At 43.5% G+C, this 20,654-nt stretch overlaps 1 protein-coding gene across 2 annotated transcripts in view; it reads right to left on the bottom strand.

Annotated features, from left to right (window-relative positions):
* Window positions 1-20,654, bottom strand: part of zgc:110158 (uncharacterized protein LOC553590 homolog) — a 46,671-nt gene that overhangs the window by 24,332 nt on the left and 1,685 nt on the right. For both annotated transcript variants that reach the window (XM_027148618.2, XM_027148617.2), the window contains exons 2-4: window positions 15,187-15,259; window positions 14,009-14,070; window positions 10,696-10,780 (exon numbers count right to left, since the gene is read on the bottom strand). In XM_027148618.2, the coding sequence (XP_027004419.1) occupies window positions 10,696-10,780; window positions 14,009-14,070; window positions 15,187-15,259 (220 nt within the window). The remainder of the gene's footprint in view (window positions 1-10,695; window positions 10,781-14,008; window positions 14,071-15,186; window positions 15,260-20,654) is intronic.

Here is a 20,654-nt window from a genome sequence, read left to right as displayed (position 1 = left end):
TGGCCTGGGGAACAATAACAGATGTCTTTTGTCTGCTGACTGCAGACCATCATTTAGACTTTCATTACTTAAACTGCAATTCTGAAACGAACGTCCCTTAAGGGGAAAGCGAGATGTGTTATTTAGGAGAAAATGGTATATATCTTGGACTTCAGGTGTGTGTGTGTGTGTTTGTGCGCGCGTGTGCGTGTGCAGTGTGTGTGTGGACGTGTAGAGTATGGACCAATCAGGACCTCTGCTCTGCAGTCACCTTCGCCAGCACTATTGCAGGAAGGAGGGAGCAAGAGCGGGAGAGAGAATTCCCTCTGCGTCTGGGCCAGATTAAACTGGCTTTGTAATCCGCTTGGTTTTCACCCTCTTGTCCTCGGCTCCATGTGTGTGTGTGTGTGTGTGTGTGTGTGTGTGTGTGTGTGGGGGAGTGCGCTACACTTGTGTCGGGGTCACTGACCCGCTCGACTGATGCAGGTGATGAGTTGACAAAGCTCGTGCTCCAGACCGGAGCCGGATAGAAACGGAGGGGGAAAAAAAAAGCCAGATTGAAACAGGAGGGCAGGTGGAACCATGAACACACAAACGCCTCTAGAAACCAGTGTGTATGAAAAGGTGGCAGGAGGAGGGGAGGAGCCGGACAAACTCGTCCATTCAGCCTTAAATAAGCTGATCGCACTGACAGAGCCAACAGTTCCACTCAGACAGACAGACAGACAGACAAGGCTTTTCCATGTGACGTCCAAAATGGCATTCGCTCAGCGCCGAGTCTAATCGAACACACCTGGCTCTAACATTCACACAACAGCACTGTCTAAATACGACTTTTATCCAACCACTGTCGCGTGTTAAACTAGTCAAAACAAAGAGCATTTACTATTCGGGAACATAAAGACTGAAGTTCCAAGAACTTTCCAGTTACTAATTGTTATATAACGATCGTAGATAACGATCGTAGATATTTGTTTAGCAAGTCGTTACTCGATTACGGAGGATCCAATTAGAACGTAGTAGAGGTCCTTCTCGGATCTAAAAAAATGTACCCGACCCGAAGTGACCCGAACCCCTTTTTTCTTTAATAAAGACCCGACCCAAACCCAAAAAAATTAGACCCGAGTCCTACCCGACGGCAAATTTCTTTTAACCCGACTGTACCCGAATGTTGCGTAACTCTAAACTAAAGTAACCGCTACAGAGTGGATTCAAAATTGATTGACAGGTCTGTTTCAACGAAAATTAGCTTACCTCCAGCCACACAATGTCGCAAGTGGTCTTGGCGAAAGAGAGGAGCGGTTGGAAAAGGACTCGAGTCGATGCACACACACACGAGATACAGTAGTTCGGGTCTTCCCAGGTCCGTTCGGTAAAAACACATTTATTTTAAATTACCCGAGACCCGATACCGCTATTATTAGTCCCGACCCGTGTCCGGGGCACACGTAACACTTTTAGACCCGACCCACTCGGGACGGGCCTTGGGTTTTCGCATCTAAGTGGACCCGTGAAGAGTTCTAAACTGTAGTCCATCGTGGGTTTGAATATGAATTCTAATATCACAAACTAATATCGCCTCAGGTTTAGGAGCATTTCTAATCCCTTTGTATGTTCACGTTTTTTCCAGAAAATTACATACAATCTCCTGTTATATAACTAAACCGTATACATCAGTAATCAGCTTTGTTTTTACTTAGTAAACACACACCTGGTCAGTAATGTACCCTTAGGTCAAACGTATGGACCTCAGGGTTTATACATGTGACTCACCACTTACCTCATTATTGAAGAGCAAATGACTCCTGGTCACTGCTGAACCTGTGGCACTGTGGAACAACGTGCAGGTGCAGGCACGTGTGTGAGTGCGTGCACACACACACACACACATTATATAATCTCTATAATGTTGACGTTCAGCTCCAGTACTAAGTAAAAACAAAGCTGATTACTTATGTATACGGTCCAAAGCCATCACAATTACTGCATTAACGCAACACGCCTAAACACCAACACCTACCGAGTCTATATCAGAAGTCTCTAGTGTGAGTCGAGTGCAAGTCGACTCTGAATCAACTCTGAACCGACACATCTTGAAAAGTGAACTGAGCTTGCGGATAGTTTCGCTGAGCACCGGAGCTGAAGTTTCTGCACAGATACCATTTGCCACAAAAAAAAAAACCATTAAATATAATTTTATTTATTTATTTATTTTAAATTTCATGGCATCTTTTTTCAATTTCAAAATGGATGTGTTGAAAAGGGGGTGGGGCTAAATAAATAGAAAATAATAGACAAGAAGGTAATAACTTACATTTTCTTGTCTCCACAAAGTGCCAAACCTGCTGGTAGTGAGTGTGTGTACCCTGCACTGACCATGGTCACTTGGCCATGAATAATTAAAACGCACAATGAAGACAAATGTTTTGCGCGTGCGGTCAATAGCATGGCTGGGTGGCTCGCATTCAGCGCCACTGATCAGCGTTACAAGCTCGATAGTCATCTTAGAAAAGCAAATGGCTTTGATCGATGCTACTTAAAAGATTATCGATTATGGGCTTGGACACTTTTTTCCTTTACGGACAGGAACGAATGCACAAAGACGTCTGGTAGTGTCGAGCTGTGAAAGACCTATAAAGACAAAAAGGACAGGCTTTGATTAGCTAACGTGGCTAATGAACGAGCGTTCGTAGGAATCTGTTAGCGCATTCAGGTGCCGTTATCCATGTCAGCGTCCATTCCGAGCACAGGGTAGGTCTTTCTCTTCATGATACAATGAAATGTGCCTATTTATTGACTTCAATGATTTAACCCCTCACTTCATCTCTATGTAGACGGAATGATGCGGCGGCGCTTTAACCTTTAGACTTCGGCCACCTCGTAGACCCTCTGCGCTGTATAAGAAGCACTGCATTCTGGGAGTCAGAGTCCAGAATGTTTACGGTTGGATTTCTGATGGTGGGAGAGAAAAGAAGCGCTTGCTCTTTTGTTTCCTGGAGGAACCGGGCCGCGGTCCCTTTGTAAAAAGCGACTCCGTGCAGCCAATTAGCGGCAGAGTCACGGTCATTTCGGTGTAAACATATTTACTGTGGTACAGGGTGGAGTCTGTCCTTAAAGACAGCTCTCCTTGTTCGTTTGCTCTCAGGGGAGTAAAATGCTGCCAAACATTTATTTGCCTACCCACGAAGCCTCCTCCAGAATGAAACATGGGGGTTGCACAATATGGTGAGGTGTTCGTGTTAACAATACGGCACGCTGAATGTTTTGCTAAAACGGCCAAAACGGAGTACGTGAACATGCCTAACGAAACAAGAGCTCGTGTTCATCCGGACTGAAGACTCAAACTCAACCCCAGCATTAACAACACCGCCCGTTCTCCGGCCCAGCCGGTATATCCGAGACTTTAATGCGGTCACCCAGACACAATCTGAGGTGTGTGTGCGTGTGTGTGTGTGTGCTGTCCACAAGGGTAAAGAAAAAAATAATAAACACTATGAGAAGACATTAAAATGTAAGGGACAAAAACAACAACAAAAAAAAGGACATGGTTCATGTGTGTATTTGTGCATGTGTGTAAGAGAGAGAGAAAGAGCGAGAGAGAGAGAATAAAGAACAAAGACAAACAGAAATGCAAAGGTCATGAACGAAACATATCAGTCTTGCTCTCCCATGACACGTGAAAATGAAGTGGAAAATAAAATTGATTAAATAAATAAATAAATAAATAAATAAATAGGACAGAACCCAAATATACCATCAATTATTATTTGCGCATCTTTATTTAAAATAAATAAATAAAAAATGCTGTTATTTTAGATCAGCTCCTATAACTAAAACTGTCAGGTTCCTTTAATAGAAATAAGAGCAAACATTGTCATCTTGATCATTATGCCAAATTAATGCTTACAGTTTGACAATGGTGTCAATTTCTCTCTCGCACTCTTTATATAATAAAACAAAACCGACCGTTTTAAATCAACACGCTAACTTTGTGTAAGAACAAGTTCAATCATCTAATCACGATACGAATCTCAGGCTAACGAGATCTTTACAGCAGTGGTCCCCAACCCCCGGGCCGCAGACCGGTCCGTGGACCCAATGGTACCGGGCCGCCCAAGAAACATTAAATTATTTCCATTTTATTTACTGTGGTGTATTTCTCTCGGGTTTGTGCGACTTTCCATGGACGAGAGGTTAACTGGGAGCTGAGAGACGTCACCTAAAGCTGCACCAATACCGCGTATGTGCAAAATATCATGCTATCGGGCCGGGTTTAGGTGACGTCTGGAGCTGAGCGGCTGCAAGCGGCAGTGGTGTTGTAGCTTTGGTGGAGAGAGAAGGTGTGTATCGCTCTTTTCTCTGTTCACCGGTACTTTGTCATGTTTGTGTTTGGTGTACGTGTATATTGTGTTTGCTCAAACTTAACCCACAAATTAGCAAAAATGAGCACGAAACAGACGTCGTTAGAAAGTTAGAAACTCTGCCGGTGTTCTGGATTAAAGTCATGGCGGAATACCCTGAGATTGTCACCACAGCACTTACATCCCTATTGCCATTTTTGACATGCTATCTGTGTGAAGCGGGGTTTTCTGCAGAGACGGCAACCAAAACAAAATCACGGAATAAACTGGACATAAGCAAAACACTTCGGGTGTCATTGTCTTATGTTACCCCAGATTGAACCGTCTAGTTGCAAAGAAACAAGGGTTCTCGTTGATTTAGCGTTGTAGTGAGTTAAAAAGGCATGTTTAAATACAATTAAAATTATTAATTTTAATTTAATTGTATAGCCGCCAAAGCCCCACCCATCACCCCCAGCGGGCCGCGGTAAAATGATCAAACATTGACCGGTCCGTGGTGAAAAAAAGGTTGGGGACCACTGCTTTACGGAATATGCTCCGGGAAACCAAAAACGTCAGAACTTCGCAGAAATGAAAACGACTCGTTTTTATGAATCGTGAATCGACTTTTATGGATAGAATCGACTCCCTTTCTAAGAGCATCCTCATATCGAGGGCACTGGGATTTGCTGTCTGTAATTTAGCGCCTGCTCACACCGGAGAGGGGCTGGACTCTGTGTCTGCTGGCAGTCTGAGTAAAGTTGTTTTTTTTTTTAAATCTCTGTAGATAGTGACTCATGTGGCGCGGCGAGCGTCGCTATCCTAGCAGACGGTCTATATCGATTATGAGTGGACGAGCAGTGTTGGGAAGCTCCTCGTCAATCCAGGTGTGGTGTCGGGTTAAGTGTGCAGTGAGGCTTTAAGAACAGACATTGTGTTTGGTGGAACCAGAAATATTGTTTTGGATAACTTTAGAAACGACACGGAGCGCGTGACGGCATCCTCGATACTGGGATATCTATCACTAGGAGCAACACAATCTGAATGTGGGGCGCAGAATAAAAATCTCCCTGCATCCTAGTCAACTTCTGATGATGCTCCCATGCAAGGAAAAAAAAAAAAGAAGCCACAGAAAATATGAATGAAATTCAGAGGTTCTAAAACAGACACCCAAACTTGGTCCCAGACCAAAGCTCCCACATCACGCATGCGCCGATTCCATCCTCTCGTCACTCGGGATGACCGGCTCTTAGGATTTGAATTCGCGACCTTTCAGAGACTGGGGACAAAAACCCCAGTACAAGTGCAGTTTTATGTGGTGATTTTTTCAGCCCCCCCCCCCCCCCCCCACTCCCCCACTCCCACTACAAAGACTTGCACTTTGACAAAAGGCGGAGTTTGTGGCTTCAACTGAAACAGGCCCAGGTGTTCTTTTTCTGTTGCTCACACACGCGCACACACACACACGCGCACACACACACCAGGTGGCAGCATGGTCAGTAAGGAAGCTATCAGGAGTCACAGATATAAAAATAGTAATCAGGGGGCATAAGGGTGTGTGTGCGTGTGTGAGAGAGAGAGGAGACACACAAAGAAATTAGCCCTAAAAGCTGTCTAATCTAACGTTTGTATATTCTATAAATCAACTACCTTTAGCTTTTCCCAAACTAGTCACTCTTTACAGCCGCGGTGAGCAAAAAAGCAGCTCGGGTTTGCGCAACAGGAATAAACCGATCGATGCTGATTATTAGCTATCTAACGCACACTGAACTCTGAATGTCAGGCTGCTAAACTGTTATCGTTTTCAACCAGGAGGAACTCATGGCGTCGTTTGTTTTCCTATAATTCCTGTTATTATTATTATTATACTTTTTTAACTTCCTGCACGTTTATAAGCCGTTTAGGGCGTAATTACTTTCCGGCATTAAAACGAACAATATTACAAACATATATTTGACTAGAAAACGATTTTGTTTCTTTGCGAGACAAGGATGCTTCACACGTCAGTGTGAATAAAAACAATAAAGTGCTAAAAAATGTATTCCACACAAACAATCCAACTGCTCGCTCATGCTAAGCTTGCCCTTAAAATCGGTTGACACTTTATTGCCCCCCCACCCCCAACCAACACACACACACAGCTCACCAGCTACACGATATTAAGCGAGATCACCTCGGCGCCCGCATAGAAACGTGACGTACCTGCTCACATCTGCAAAGCAGGGGGCACGAAGGTTTTTGGGATGGGAACCTAAGGAGTGCGTGGAGTGTGTCTGAATGCGTCAAGTGGGGCGCGAACAGATGTAGAGTGTTTGCCTCTCATCTCCGCCGAGCAGCCTGGCACGGGCAGTGTGGCCAAACACACGCATATGCGAGAGAGTGTGTGTTTGTGTGTAGACACGCAAGCAAGCAAACAAGAGCGTGCACACTTTCACACAAACACAAACACACAATCTATCAAAGGGAGGCTCTTTTTTTTTTGGTGGGGGTTTGGATGGGCAGCTGGTACTTGAGACCGATGTACTTGCACCTCCTCCACCCCCCCCCCCCCACCCCCTTCAGTTGGTATTGGCCAAGATGCTAGAACAGCACCAGACACAGGCAGAGCCAAGGGTCTAGTGCCAAAGCTGCCTGCCAACACACAACGAGAGAGAGAGAAAGACAGTTTTGGAAAGACAGAGCAAAGCAATCACCACAGACAGAAGACACGAGCTGTAACGATCTTGTCCCCTGCTTGTTGAGCCTTCCCTTTTGCTTCCCCGTGTAATTTCTGACCACTAGAGGGTCCTGTGGAATTTGGTTTTAGTTCAAAGACGTGTCAACCTTCCAATCGTGTCGTTATAATAAAATACCATCCATCCGTCTTCTGAACAGCTTATCCGACGCGGCGTTCCGACGGAGCCTGAAGCTTGGCCCAGGTGAAACCTTGGACATCCGAACCATCACAGGGCAAAATCTTTGTCTAGGGTCATTTACTGATGTATAATCTGCCTTGTCTGTTAAACTCCAGCACCTTTAGGTAAAGGTGTACGCGACATGTCATATTTCTGGCCCCCCGAAGGCTAAATGAGTATCATGACAGCAAACACGTTTCTCTGTATTAACCCCTAGAGACTTCGTACTGTAAGTAGGACCGTGGTAATGTGTATTGCTGCTATAACATAAGTGATAACAGGACCTCGTTCCACAGACGTTCCCGGGTCTGCGAAGACGTGATGTCTCTCAGGTAAGCGATGATATAACGCCGTTATTTAACGGCAAATGTGTGGGGTCTAAAAACCAAGCAAACCTGCTGTACGAAGCAGATACGGAAGCTATAGAATGGATGGAAAATTCTTGCTTTCTCTTTAGCGTATCAGCACACACACACACACACAATCAAATATTAACCGTACGCCTGCAGTGAGCATGCTCATTGTGGCTCAGAGAAGCAAACAGCATTTTAACCATGTTATTGCTGGCAAGTTCCATAAATACGCAACCGTTGTGGGGGGTTTTTGTTGTTGTTGTTGGTCATTTGCTTTTTTAAAGATCTGGGAAATACAGGAAATGTGCATGCTTGATTAAAATATATATATATATATATATATATATATATATATATTATTCTTGTTATTATTATTATTGTTGTTATAAGAGGTGAAATTAGTGGAGCTTGATTGATGATCGCCACCATCTCTATTTTCCGTCTCCTCCTCCCATTATCATGCTGGCCGCACTTCTCTGTTTCCCCAGAGCACGCAAGCGAGTGAGCATGCATCATGGAGAAAGAGCGAGATTACCCAATCAATCTTCCTGAAAGAGAGAGAGAGAGAGAGCAAGCGGTGCTGTATGTATGAGAAAGCGATAGAAGCAGAGGGTAAAAATCCGTGGCAGTGGAGCTCCTGGTCCGTACACGGCCCACCTTATCGTTGCCATCGGTTCGGGCGATGGTGTTATTGACGTCACATTGGCTGATTACTCGATTGACTGAATAAACATCGCTGCGCACTTTCTACTCCACACCATAACCAAAATATTTACACTGGTATAAAGGCAAGCCGTGGGCCGCAGAGGGAATTAAACCTGGGCACAGCAGTAGGGGGAAGATTAGAGCAATCTGGAGACCAGTGAAGATTTCCTTCTGTTTGCTTATTTGGTTCTCGATAACAATTTGTCAGAAAATGAATAAAATGACAAATTTTGGCTACCGGGAAAATCCCAGGTACGTGTTAACGAACTGATGTGCAGAACACGTCCCCATTCCTACGGCAACCAGTTACGTCACCCATAATAATCGACGGCAAGTTTTCCAGCGTGATCTTAATCGCGATTGTTAAACTCCACTTTGCGTCACCTCATCCTAGAACTAAACCGGCTCCTCGCTCCGTGTGTGAAACTTTCAGGCTAAACGTACAAATAATCAAATTAGTACAGGAAAAAAAAAAAAACATTTACACAACTAGAACTAGAATTATTCTTCCCACCAAATAAATAGCCAAAATAAATAGCCACTTGCCAAGATATCAGTGAGTGCTATGGTTAAAATAATTACGATATTTTAGGTGATTAAAAAGCTACACTTTTTCCTGAAAAAGACATGGTGGTGTCGCACGTTTTGCCAAGTTACTACTTTCCACGTGCAAGATTAACAGTGGATTACATCCACGGGAAAGCATGGAAAGCATGTGTTTGGATGAAGTGACAAAGAGAGAGAGAGAGAGAGAGAGAGAGAGAGAAAAACAAGAGATCCAGATGGAGACACGGACACCATGCAAAACGACTCCTTCGACAGACCTCTGGAACGGACAGCAGAAGGAAAAGGTATGAAAGCACGCGCTCATGCGGTGGAGCAGCGCCAGCCCATAACCAGCCAAACCCCCTTTTTGAAAGGAGCGCAGCTTTAATCTGAACAAAACGCCCCACCAAAACACTCGCTACTGAATCTTTTGTTCTTCTAAGAGGCCCCGTAAGGATTTATGAGCGCGGGCGTCTTGGGAACGCCGAGCCAAAAACAAGGCCTCAGAAAAAGAGCGTGAGCCGTGGCAGAGCAGCAAGATGAGAGAGGCGACCCCTCATAGATCGAGCAGCTACTCCGGGACAGCTGTGATAAATGGCGCTGGACAGTGCACTGTCTGATCAATGCTCATTATGGTGAGAACGCAGAGAAACCAGGCACCTCTGGCGTTTGGCCAGGCCTCCAATCCCACCAAATCCCTTAGGCTTAGCCCCTCAACCGCTCCCGGGATTAGGAGATTAGAGTACTGTAGTCCATTATCTCCCCAGAAGGCAGGGAGGACAGAGTGGTAGATGGCGATGGCCAGGATGAACCCCACACGCACAAACACACACACCTGTATACTGCAACTGACCAGCAAAAAAAAAAAAAGGGGGCAGTGCGCTAAACACATCATAAATCACCCAACTCAAGGACGCGCTAGTGGACCTTGCTGAGATGTGCACGCCGAGCGGTGGAGGCTCTCCAAATACACACGGGAAAACAGACGCTTTAAAGAGATAAAGGAAAAATCCTCAGAGACTTTCACTAAAGAAGAGAAAAAAAAAAACACACACACACACTCCTCTTCGCTGTGATTAGAGCATTTAAGTAAAAAATATATATTATATATATATATCTCTGAACCTCTGGTGATGAAAGTGCAGCCTATATTAATCATATTTGACCAGCATTCACCAAATAAACGTTCAGCTCATTACCACAGTCTGGCCCTGATGATTAGAGAATGAAAACCGTTTCAAGCCGCAATCACAGAATCGTTTCTCGCCGATCGTGTACGCGCACTTCGGTTTAAGCCACGGGCAGTGACGCAATAGTTCAAGCAACAAATAAAAAAATAAATACTTTTAAAAATAAGTAGCTGAAGGTTTAACCCGTTGGTCATCGATCGGCCCGGAGGTTTGGTTAAGGGGAAAGAGAAGTGTGTGGTCCTTATTACTCTGTGTACTTTCACGCCGCCGCTGCGTGTTTGTTTAACAGAAGTTCATTCTGGTGGGAAAAGTGATGACCTTCGCAAGGACAACTGAAACATGGTACACGTTGATGGAGTGTAAACATTTCTTCGCTTACTGTGTGCTCACTATGGGGATTAGTAATCCTCGGAAATCCCGTGGACCCAGATGTGAGCACGCTGGACCAGGAGGTGGCGATAGTGTCGAGAGGGCAGTCTGGTGTGATCGTCCCCATGACGACCGCAGCATCGATCTATTTTATTTATTTATTTATTTATATATTTTTTAAATCCAATGTCAGCCTTCCTTCACATTCACTACTCCTTAACCCTTTACTATTCCCTAACACCGTAAACCACATAACAGACACGATAGGCCCCTGAGTTCTAGCTCCGCCCACTGAATCAGAAGCAGCGTTGGCACTTACGTAGTCATGGAAGGCCTTGGCCTCGCTGGAATGCTCGCAGGTCTCGCGTCTGTCCGGGGCGGCGCAGTACAGATCCCAGAACACGCTGCAACGACATGGACACATCATCAAAAACAATTCAAGTGGGAACAGTTATTAGCAGTATTCTGCAGGACAGAAAGCTAGCCCGAGATGTTTTAAGTGGGGGGAAAAAATAAATGGGGGGGGGGGGGATGAGAGATGGAGAGGAGGGGCAGGCCTTCCCTGGGGTGTCACTTATTATCAGCGAGTTCTGCAAATCCATCATTCCAGATCTATGTCTCCGGTGGGTTTTCGGCACGGGAGCAAACTCGCCGCTTCGTTTCTCCGAAGCTAAGACGAGCGGCTCCACGCGCTCTCGGAACACGGTCCGGGAAATCCAACGGTTTTATTTTTATCTGCAGATATTTCCGTTTTTAAAAAAGGTGCGATAAACCATGCACAACTCTCAGATTCTCCTGAAACTCTCTGTCCACTTGGCACAAGCAGCAGGTTACGGATCAATTAAGCCAGGGATTTCCTCAATTAAGTCCACTCAGGTCCTCCAGGGCCGCCGAGGGGTAGCACAAGGGTTGCTTCCAAATGGCATTTTAATTACTGCACTGTAACTAAGTACCTGTTTAACACATCCAAATTAGATCACTCCTGGTCTTTAGACATCGATTTAATGGATAACCAATAAAGCTACAGGGGGTGAAGTGTGGGGGGTGAAAAAAGAGAGAGAGAGAGAGAAAGAGAGTGAGTGTGTGTGAAACATGACGTATCAGATGACGAGATGTTATACGCGACTTGGGTGACGTTAGATTAAAGGAAAAAGGGTGCAGGATCACATCTCGGAGCGTGTATGACAGAAGGTTTTTTTTTCCTCCGTGCTGAATGTTTACTGAGACAAGAAACATTCAGTAAAGGAAAGAAAGAAAAAAAAAAAAAAAGGAAAATAAGAGCGGGAGAACCGGACTCTTTGAGCGTGGGGGTGGGGACCATTAATGGGTAGCAGAAACCAAAAACAGACGAAAAGAAAGAGAAAGATTCCACAGCAGACTTCTATGAGGGCTGGAGAAAGCTTGCTCCAAATTGTAGTGGGGGAAGAATAAAAAAAAAACGAAACCAAAAACGCCGCCATTTTTGACGAAGTTGAAAGTAAACTTGTATCTAAAAGTACTTTTAATAATGAGCGTTATTGATTGGTAGCTTTTAGAGCTTGTGTAGGGAAAGGGACCTGTTTAAGAAAGCCTCATTGGTGAACTGAGGTCACGCAAAGAAGCAAAACTCCATCAGGAACGCAGGTGCAAATTTCAACCTGGTAGGACCGTCAAAAACGTCAGCTAACGAACAAATAAATTTGAAGCATGTCAGAAGCCTACACTTAAATCGGTGCAAATTCCGTCTTCGCACAGGGTAAGCTGTAAAACGCTCCCTGCCGGCTTCTTGAATGGCGTCATGGTGCTTCTTCAGAGACTAAACAAAAGCACCGACGGAGCTTAGCTCGGATGCTAATTGGAAGGAGCTACTTTTTCATGTCAATTACTATTCTTTCAGGACTTGGTTACACCTAAGAGTATTATGGGCATCTCCTACAGACAGGAAACTACAGGGGGGTTAAAGCGAGAACAAAAGTAGGCCTGATTATCCCATACATTTCCCTTTGCTATGGCGTTTACGGTCACCTTTCGCATGCATATGTGAGGAGATCCACAAATAAGAGTCACAAGCCTAAACAGAGTTCTTACGTTAACAGGTTTTTCGACAGATCGCCACAAATCCGTTGATTCAAACCGGCTGCTGAGTGAAAACGCTTATGACTGAATAAACAATCCTCGTAGCTGTAACAAAAAAAATCCAAACTTATGTTAAACTACGTTAAATCAAGGACCGTGTACATCATTAACTCCGGACAAAGTTCATCACTCTGCGAACAAATGTGACATTTTTAAACCACTTGGCGACGTCTTTTAACGGCTCACAAACCTGAAACTTTTTCCAGGGGCTCGTATTTACATTTTACTTATTCGCCTCAGCGTCCCGTGTGTAACTAAGCTCCTTTGTACACTTAACATGGAAGATTTCACACGCAGTCAAGATCGACACCTGGTTACTGATATCGTCTGGCAGTTACTTATATTCCTCACGATGACTTTTAGAGTAAATCTCCATTCTGGAAAAAAAAATCGAAGGAACTGCATTTTGCCGAAGGTAAAAGTGTACATATGGATGAAAGAGGGCCATGATGTTTAAAGTTTAGTATCGTGTTCGTATCAAGCGGTAGGCGATGTGACAAAAAATATATATTGTATTGTGATACGTCACCGTTGTCAGGATATGTGATGCGTATGACGTTACTATAAACGGTCACATCTATAATCAAAGACGTCTTCTTTATATAAACAATAATAATAAAGCACATTTTTTATTTAGCATCGACTGCTCCCAAAAACAAACAAAAAAAAAAGAAGACCACTGTACATTCCACGATTGATCCTGATACCGCTATGAATCTTTAAAGAATCTTTTGATTAACCTTTCTTTGAACTCTATCAGGAAGCGATCGATGGGCTCGATCCTTTAATTAAGCTAAAAAGAAATAAAGGTTAAGTGAGCTGATCAGAAGGAAGGCATCCGTAGGCGGGTGGACAAACGATTAGGAGAAGAGATCTGAGGTGGAGCATAAGTGGTGGTGGTCAGGGGTGGGGGTGGTGGGTCTGGGCGGGAGGTGGTTTAATCAAAACCTGCATCCCTTCTTGGCTCCTGATGAACTCAGGAAACCTCGAGGCTGTTGACCCTGTGGCCTGTCGACCGGCCTGCCCCCGACGAGAGGAGAGAAGGAAAGAAAGAAGAAGAAGGAAAAAAAAGAAGACAGCAGGGAGGTGGGATTTGGTCACTGCGCACAAAAGAGAGTGGTATGCAAAGAGTTAATCCGCTCTCTCGGAGCTGTGTGCTGGGGGGACAAAAGGACACAGCCAGAGACAATGGTTGGCGGTGGGGGTAAGAGAGAGGGCGTGTCCTGCCTTCTCTACACCATCTGGGGCTTTTGTTTTCTGTCGGTGGGCGGAGTCTGCAAGCGCAGGGCTGAGGGTCACTGCAGAGCTGCCGAACACGTAGGCCACCTCTGTCCCGTTTGTTCAGGTAGCGGAAATTGAGAGAAATATGATTCTCTTGGGATTGAGAGAGTGATGAACAATGGAGGTGATCAATATTTGGGGTGTGTGTGTGGGGTGGGGGGGGAGGGGATAAATAACTAAAAAAACGAAACAACTAAAAAAACTAAAGAAAGAAGGAAACAGGAAACATGACGTACCACCACCATGAATGCAGGAATCCTGGGGGTTCTCCTAGAGTAATGTTCTTCTCCCACCGGATCTGAAACACACACACAAACACACACACAGAAAAAAAAACAACATAGAAAGATAAATGTTAGGTGTTCCAAACATGCTTCCTGTTGCACCATATTTAAGTCGTATTTCTGGCACCGGCACAGATAACAACGAATAGGTTCATTCTTTCCCCTAATGGACCTCCGAGCATCTGATCTCTATCTGTACACGACTCTGGCGGCTTCCAATACGTCCCTCGGCCATTAAGCCCGTAAATATTTCTCTACAACTTACGGGACATCTCTTAGACTGGCGTGCTTCCACCGGTTTCTCTGCTCGAGCAACACAAAGAAACACACAGCTTTTCTCTGCGATTTCTCCTCAGGTCTAGGAAACTAGTAGTTAGTACCAACTCAAGGTCTCTGCTGCTTATAACTTTCTCGGTCTGACTAGAATCGGACAGATACAAATAATATTCCGTCCGCAAGAAATAAGAAATAAACTACAACCTCTATTAATACGTTTGGATTACTTGACGTTGTGGAATGTCCAAATAGCACGTCAGTCCACGTTATCGCTGACGTTAGAAGCTACGGACATTTGTAAATATGTTTTTTTTTTTTAAATGTATATGTATTGTAGACTTCCATAAATGTAGCAGGAAACATCTCATTACAATAAACGTTTCCCCTCATTAGGTTTCCATTATGTGAAACACGTCTTTAAATTGTAGCTATTGAAATAACTTTCTAAAAGAAATTTGAAACGTTGTGCTAGAGATACACGTTTGCGAAGCCACACCTACGGACCAATCAGACTCCAGGCTACATATACGTTCTTTCGCTTTGGCTCCTAGAATTAATATTAAGATGTATGTAATTATGACATACTATCAAATGTTTGCCCCACTACAGGCACGAACCAATGATGCAGTAATAGGGGAAAAGTCAAGTTAATTAATTTCAACTCTAATTAATTATCTTTTTTTTTTAAGAGTTTAAAACAAGCTATCTGGGAGCATGATGAACTGCGTAAGTGGTCTTGACCCAAAGGTTCAACTGCCTTTGCGATGCTTTTTGCTCACTGGGATGCACACACACACACACACACACACACACACACACACACACACACACACACACACACACACACAACTCACCTCAGACAAGAAGGTCTGTGCAGATTTCTGAGCACCAACATGTAACAAGTATTCGTAGACGTATAAAGCCAACCTGGGAAGCAAAAATAAATAAATAAGTAAATAAACACACGCACAATCGCTGCATCAGCAAACATTAAAACAATTAGCAACGTTTTTTTTTGTTTTTTTTTACACGCTATAGCTATAAAGGTTTATTTGGTAAAGTCACGAAGAAAAAAAAAAGCAATCAATTATTCGACAAAGCAACATTTCTGGTCATGTAAGCCATTCGACAGAAAAAAGAAGCCCTCATGTTAACGAATAAAATCACAATTATTTTGTCGTTTTATACTAACACAATATTAACTTGTTAGCTAGCTAGCTGACCCGGTATGTGGAGACTCCAGTACGCTAGCACGAGTCAGGTTTTGGTTGCCTGGAAACTACAACATAGTAACTAACACAATATAGTAACATAATGCGAGCTACAATTAGCCTAAATGCATGAACAATTTTAGAACAAAAGCTACAAGCGATCCTGTTCAGAATCTGTGTCAGATAAAAGATATTACCAAAAACGGGTTTTGTTTTTTTTTCCTCTCTCGATGCGTAAGGTAACTGAAGGTAAGCACGTGTGCTAAGCGAGAATATGTTGTTGCACTTGATGAGTTTGACTTTGAAAACATTTTCGGTCATCCGTTCAGGTTAACTAATCAGACTTAAACAGATCTCCGATGTGGTGAGTGGGGTCAGATTCAGGACGAGGTGATGACGCTACAGGTAACAATGTTTTTCATTGTCAACCCAAACACTTGCTTGTCCTAGGTTTCGGAGTTGTGCAAGAACCAGTAAACTAACCACAGTTCACGGTTCTGTTACAAAACACAAGATCGCTGTGACCAAGTCGATAAATGAAGTATTAAAATAAAAAAGTTAATTTATCTGTTTACTGTCTCTGTTTGTCCATTCATACTGCCAAGTAGCCAAGTACCAGAGTGCCACTAAAGCTAAAGCTTTCCTCCGTCCTGTCTTCTGTATAGAGAAGAGAATTTGGCCAAAGTGTTGTTTTTCCTTGTTTTTTCTTTTATGATTTTAAAAAGACATGTTGATTTCCATCTCCCTGTTCACAGCTAACCAAGAAAGAAACTCTGTGGGAGGTCACCGCTCTGTGTCTAAGGTTCTCAAACTTTGCTTAGAAAAGTCTGAATGGGTCTTCACAAGGATCTCTGAGGGCATACGAGTCTACAGACAAGCTTGCACGTTGTCAGACGGCTCAAGGTCATAAGCTATTAAAGGATGAAAAATTGTTTATGACCTCAAGCAATCACCATTACGAATATAAAACACGTTTGCTTTCCCTGGTACTGTTAAAATCCTAAAACACAGTGATTTTTTTTTAGGTAATTTCCCCCGCCCGCCAACACACACACAAAATACAGATAGCGGGTCGTAAACGACTAGGGACAATAATTTGATCAGTCTCATCACAGTCTTTGTGATAAGCTAAGAGACAAGAGACAGGAAGGAGACGTATACGGCTTTCAAAAGCGTGAGAGAGTGAGCAGAATGGCAAACGCCTCCTGCTGAGAGATGTGGGGAAAGGGGGAAACTCAACGACAGCCATAAACACAAGGATGAGGGTTTCAAACAAAGTCACTATCTAAAAACTTCTATTGGTTGCGAGTAGCTATTACAGTTGGTGGAAGCTGCATTTTAAAGACCATTGTGATGAATGCACTCGTTTAGACCTTACAGGTTTTATAAAAAAAAATATATATATATATCAAAGTAATTTGGTCATACCTATGAATCCTAAAGCAACAACGAAACCGCATCAAGATCCATAAGCCTGGTATAATCACTACAGGCTTAAATTCACGTTCTTGGAAACAAAAATGCAGCCCAATGAACTTCTACTCTTGAAGTCCATCCACCCTGCAGGTTGAACTTCTGCTCAATGTGGTTGTAAGCTTACAGAGCAGCCCATTTGGCAACAACTATGCCACAATATGGTCAAGGTCACTGAGCTCACGTTTCTCCTCAATATGATGGTTGATGTGAATATTGATTGAAGCTCTTGACCGGCAACTGCATGATATGTACTGCCAAAAAAATTGGCTGATTTGATAATTGCATGGTGGTTTGGGCAAAGGACATGAGTGGGCAGAAGACAGATCAAGAGAGCCCTAGACTCATAATGTTAATAGTTTTTAAAACAGTCCTGTAATACCTCATGGTGCCTCTTCTAAGTTTGTCACAGTTGAAAAACATACATCTGAATTGAAGTTTTGGTTTTCTAGTCAAGCAAATTTTATTCATCAATGTACAATGTAAGAGAAGCTTTTTTATTAAAAGCCTGACTTCCAGGCCTAAGGATATGCTGGAGGAAGGGTGAATAGGTGGGAAGTGATCAAAACTGCTGGGATGTCCATATGTGAGGATGTGGGAAGGATGGGGGGGTGGTAGCTTAGCTGTGAGGTGAGAAAAGATAGGGGGTTAAAAAAAATGACATCCAGAATAAGGTGGTGTTATCTGGTTAAGACTCGACCCCAAACACCAAACATAACTGTAGCTAACAAAGGTACAATTGTTTGGACAAAACCACAATTGTCTAAAACCAATTTAAAAAAAAAAATCAGGTACCTAAACAATAACACAAAGCACAATGTGATGTTGAATAAGACACCACAAAATAAATACAAGCTTAATGGTGAAACACAACCTTAACAACAAAACAATTGCAGAAATCCTCCTCGATTCAAATTCACATATTCAAAACACAGCTAACTCTATTCAAATATATTCAAATAAAAAAAAAAACACTCCTTCTACGCTCAACTCCTCCCCCGATTCAAATGGCCGCATCCCGATGGTAAAGTATGCAAATCTGAAAGAGCTCCGTATTCTCAGAGGTGAAGATGGCGAGGAATTGTTGCCGATACAAAAACTTGGCTTTCTTGCTTCTCGAAAAACCTGAATAGAGGCTTGCTCGAGGGAATGCTAGGGGGGACAAATCCATCACAACTCCTCATTGCCTTCCTTCTACACACACCCTCCCCACCAAACCACCCCACTTTGCCGCCTTAGTGCCTTTGCCCCAGAGAGCCATGGCATGCTGTATGTAGGGGGCTGACTATAGCACTGATTGGGGCCCGCAGATCTAAGAGGCTTGAACCTCAAGGGTTCATTTGAAAAGAAAAAAAAGATGGTACGGGGGGAGTGACGGGACATTAGACTCCCTATTAAGCGAGAGAAAGTGCTACAAGATGGTACAGGAAGGAGTGACAGGACGTGAGCCTCCCTATTAGCCCCTGTTGGAGAACGGCTTTACTGGGACACCTTGTTTCTCTGTAGGGAGTCTTGTACACAAGGGGAAGATTAAACACAGGTCAGGATGCTTGGCTTGCAACGTAATGCCAGGTGCAGTAGTCACAACCTGGTGTTCTCTTAGGGTCCCCCCTCCCCCCTCCCTTCACCAGCCTGAGGCTTACATTATACAGCACCATGTATAGAATGTCGTATCGCCGAGCAAACGCAGTTGAACAAGCATTCGTTTATGATTTCAAATTAGAAAGTGTTCACAACCAACCAAAGAACGTCTGGATGCCAGAGCACAGTGGCGTAACTGCGCTAATCAACGTGTTGCATGCACCGAATTTGGGACCCCGTGCTGACGACTTTATAAAAAAAATAAAAATAAAATAAAACTACATTCTCTGAGCACACCTGACACGTCGCCTGAGGCCTGTGAACAAAAGGGCGTCTTAAAACATGGATGAAGCCAGCCTGCATGTAAGCGCCCTTCAAAGGGACGGTTAGGAAAATCGTGTTTCCAACGGTCCCGTCAATAATTCAGCAAGAATGCCTGGATAAAAGAGCATCCCTGATCATGCGGTTCTCATGCCCAGTCCTGGGGTACATCTCCTCGTGTCACTTTGTGCACCTGATCCAAATAATCAGCTAAGGGGGACTTTTAGAGCGTCTAAGTACAATACCTGGGAATACAACAGTGAGAGCCTGGCTTGTCAAAAACAAGACAATTCTTCATTTCCATGTTGTTTTCTTTGGTCTGTTTTTCTTAACTAAGAGTCCTGATTTCTGGGCATCTTTTTAGAAACCTCTGGCTCTCACTTAACCCAAAAAATCCTCACCCCAAACCAAGCCTTTTAGTAATTCCAATAGACGATCTGCATTTCACTAATTCTGTTGCCTTTCAGCAGCAAAACTTTACAGCAAAAGATTATAGCACAGGAGTCTCATCGCTGTTGCCTGACGCACATATCAACGCTCAGTTAAAACCAATCCACTGCTGATTCAACATGGCTGCATGACTGATTGGGGATCATGCTCAATCACAGTTGGCAAGAACCTCGTTCCTGGCTGTTGGCCAATCTACTGAGAAAATTTGTGGTAAGTAGTATTCAAGAGTTTGCATTCATTAGATGACCTGCTTTTTAAAGTTCTGGCTACCACAACCATGTGGATATGTTCCTAATTGAGTCCTTAAAACATTACAGATGTGAGCTCACCCTGGCCTGCATAGACCTGCGACAGAAAATGAGACATTTTGGCACGTGATCCTTATGCGGTCGAACAACTTAACTCCCAAGACGTGACGTCACACGAACCTTCTGAGATTTGTAGGTTTGATGAAAAATGTGCCTGGTTTCAGTTAGGTATATAATCTTAATTTATAGATGAAAGCGTTCCCTGAGAAATGACATGGTTCACTCACACCCCAACACCACCACTAGCTAATGACCAATCATCAACAGCACCCACCAGCAACAACATGCTATACGAATCAAACTCTAGGCCACTTCTTCAAATATTCCAAAGGTAGGGAAAGCTCTAAAAGGTATGTGCTGAAGGTATGTACTATGGTAGGTATTTCCAACCAGTGCAATCCTGCAATATTTCTCTGTGTTGGTCCAAAATAAAAAAAAGAACTCCTTAATAGTAGCTTTATTTGGTTCTCACAGTAATTCAAACAAACCTTTGTTGAACGAGTTGGATACAAACTGTGATATTCGTGAACAGTCATATCCTACAAGAACTTATGAAAGAAACTCGACTTCCTTAACCTTGTCATCATATATAAAAATCAATTAAGAAGCACGACAAATAAATATAAATTATGGGAAATCGATAACACTAGCTAATCATTGAGAAAGTAATGGCACCCTTTAGAGCAAGTTATAGTAGCAGATCTGTTGCTCTAGCCAGGTTGCACTACTGGAAGGTTTGCTATTCGATGCATTTAGGGGGCGCTCTTTGAGCAACCAGTCATCTTTTAGTATTTTAGTGCTCAGTGAGCTTTACCTTTTATGGCGTTGTTGTGGGCAGGGCTACAAGTAAATCAGCCATGCAGGAAGTGGCAATTAGGAAGCAGATCAGCATTTGTTGAGTTTTTTTGGGGCTTTTTTTCTTTAAGCTTTTAGTTGCAGTATGTTCGGTTTTGCCCTTCAAACACATTTATGCACAAG

Source organism: Tachysurus fulvidraco, chromosome 1 (assembly GCF_022655615.1).
Source record: "Tachysurus fulvidraco isolate hzauxx_2018 chromosome 1, HZAU_PFXX_2.0, whole genome shotgun sequence".
Taxonomy (NCBI): domain Eukaryota; kingdom Metazoa; phylum Chordata; class Actinopteri; order Siluriformes; family Bagridae; genus Tachysurus; species Tachysurus fulvidraco.
The sequence above is the reverse complement of the archived record's forward strand: the minus strand, read 5'-3'. Positions and strand labels throughout refer to the sequence as shown.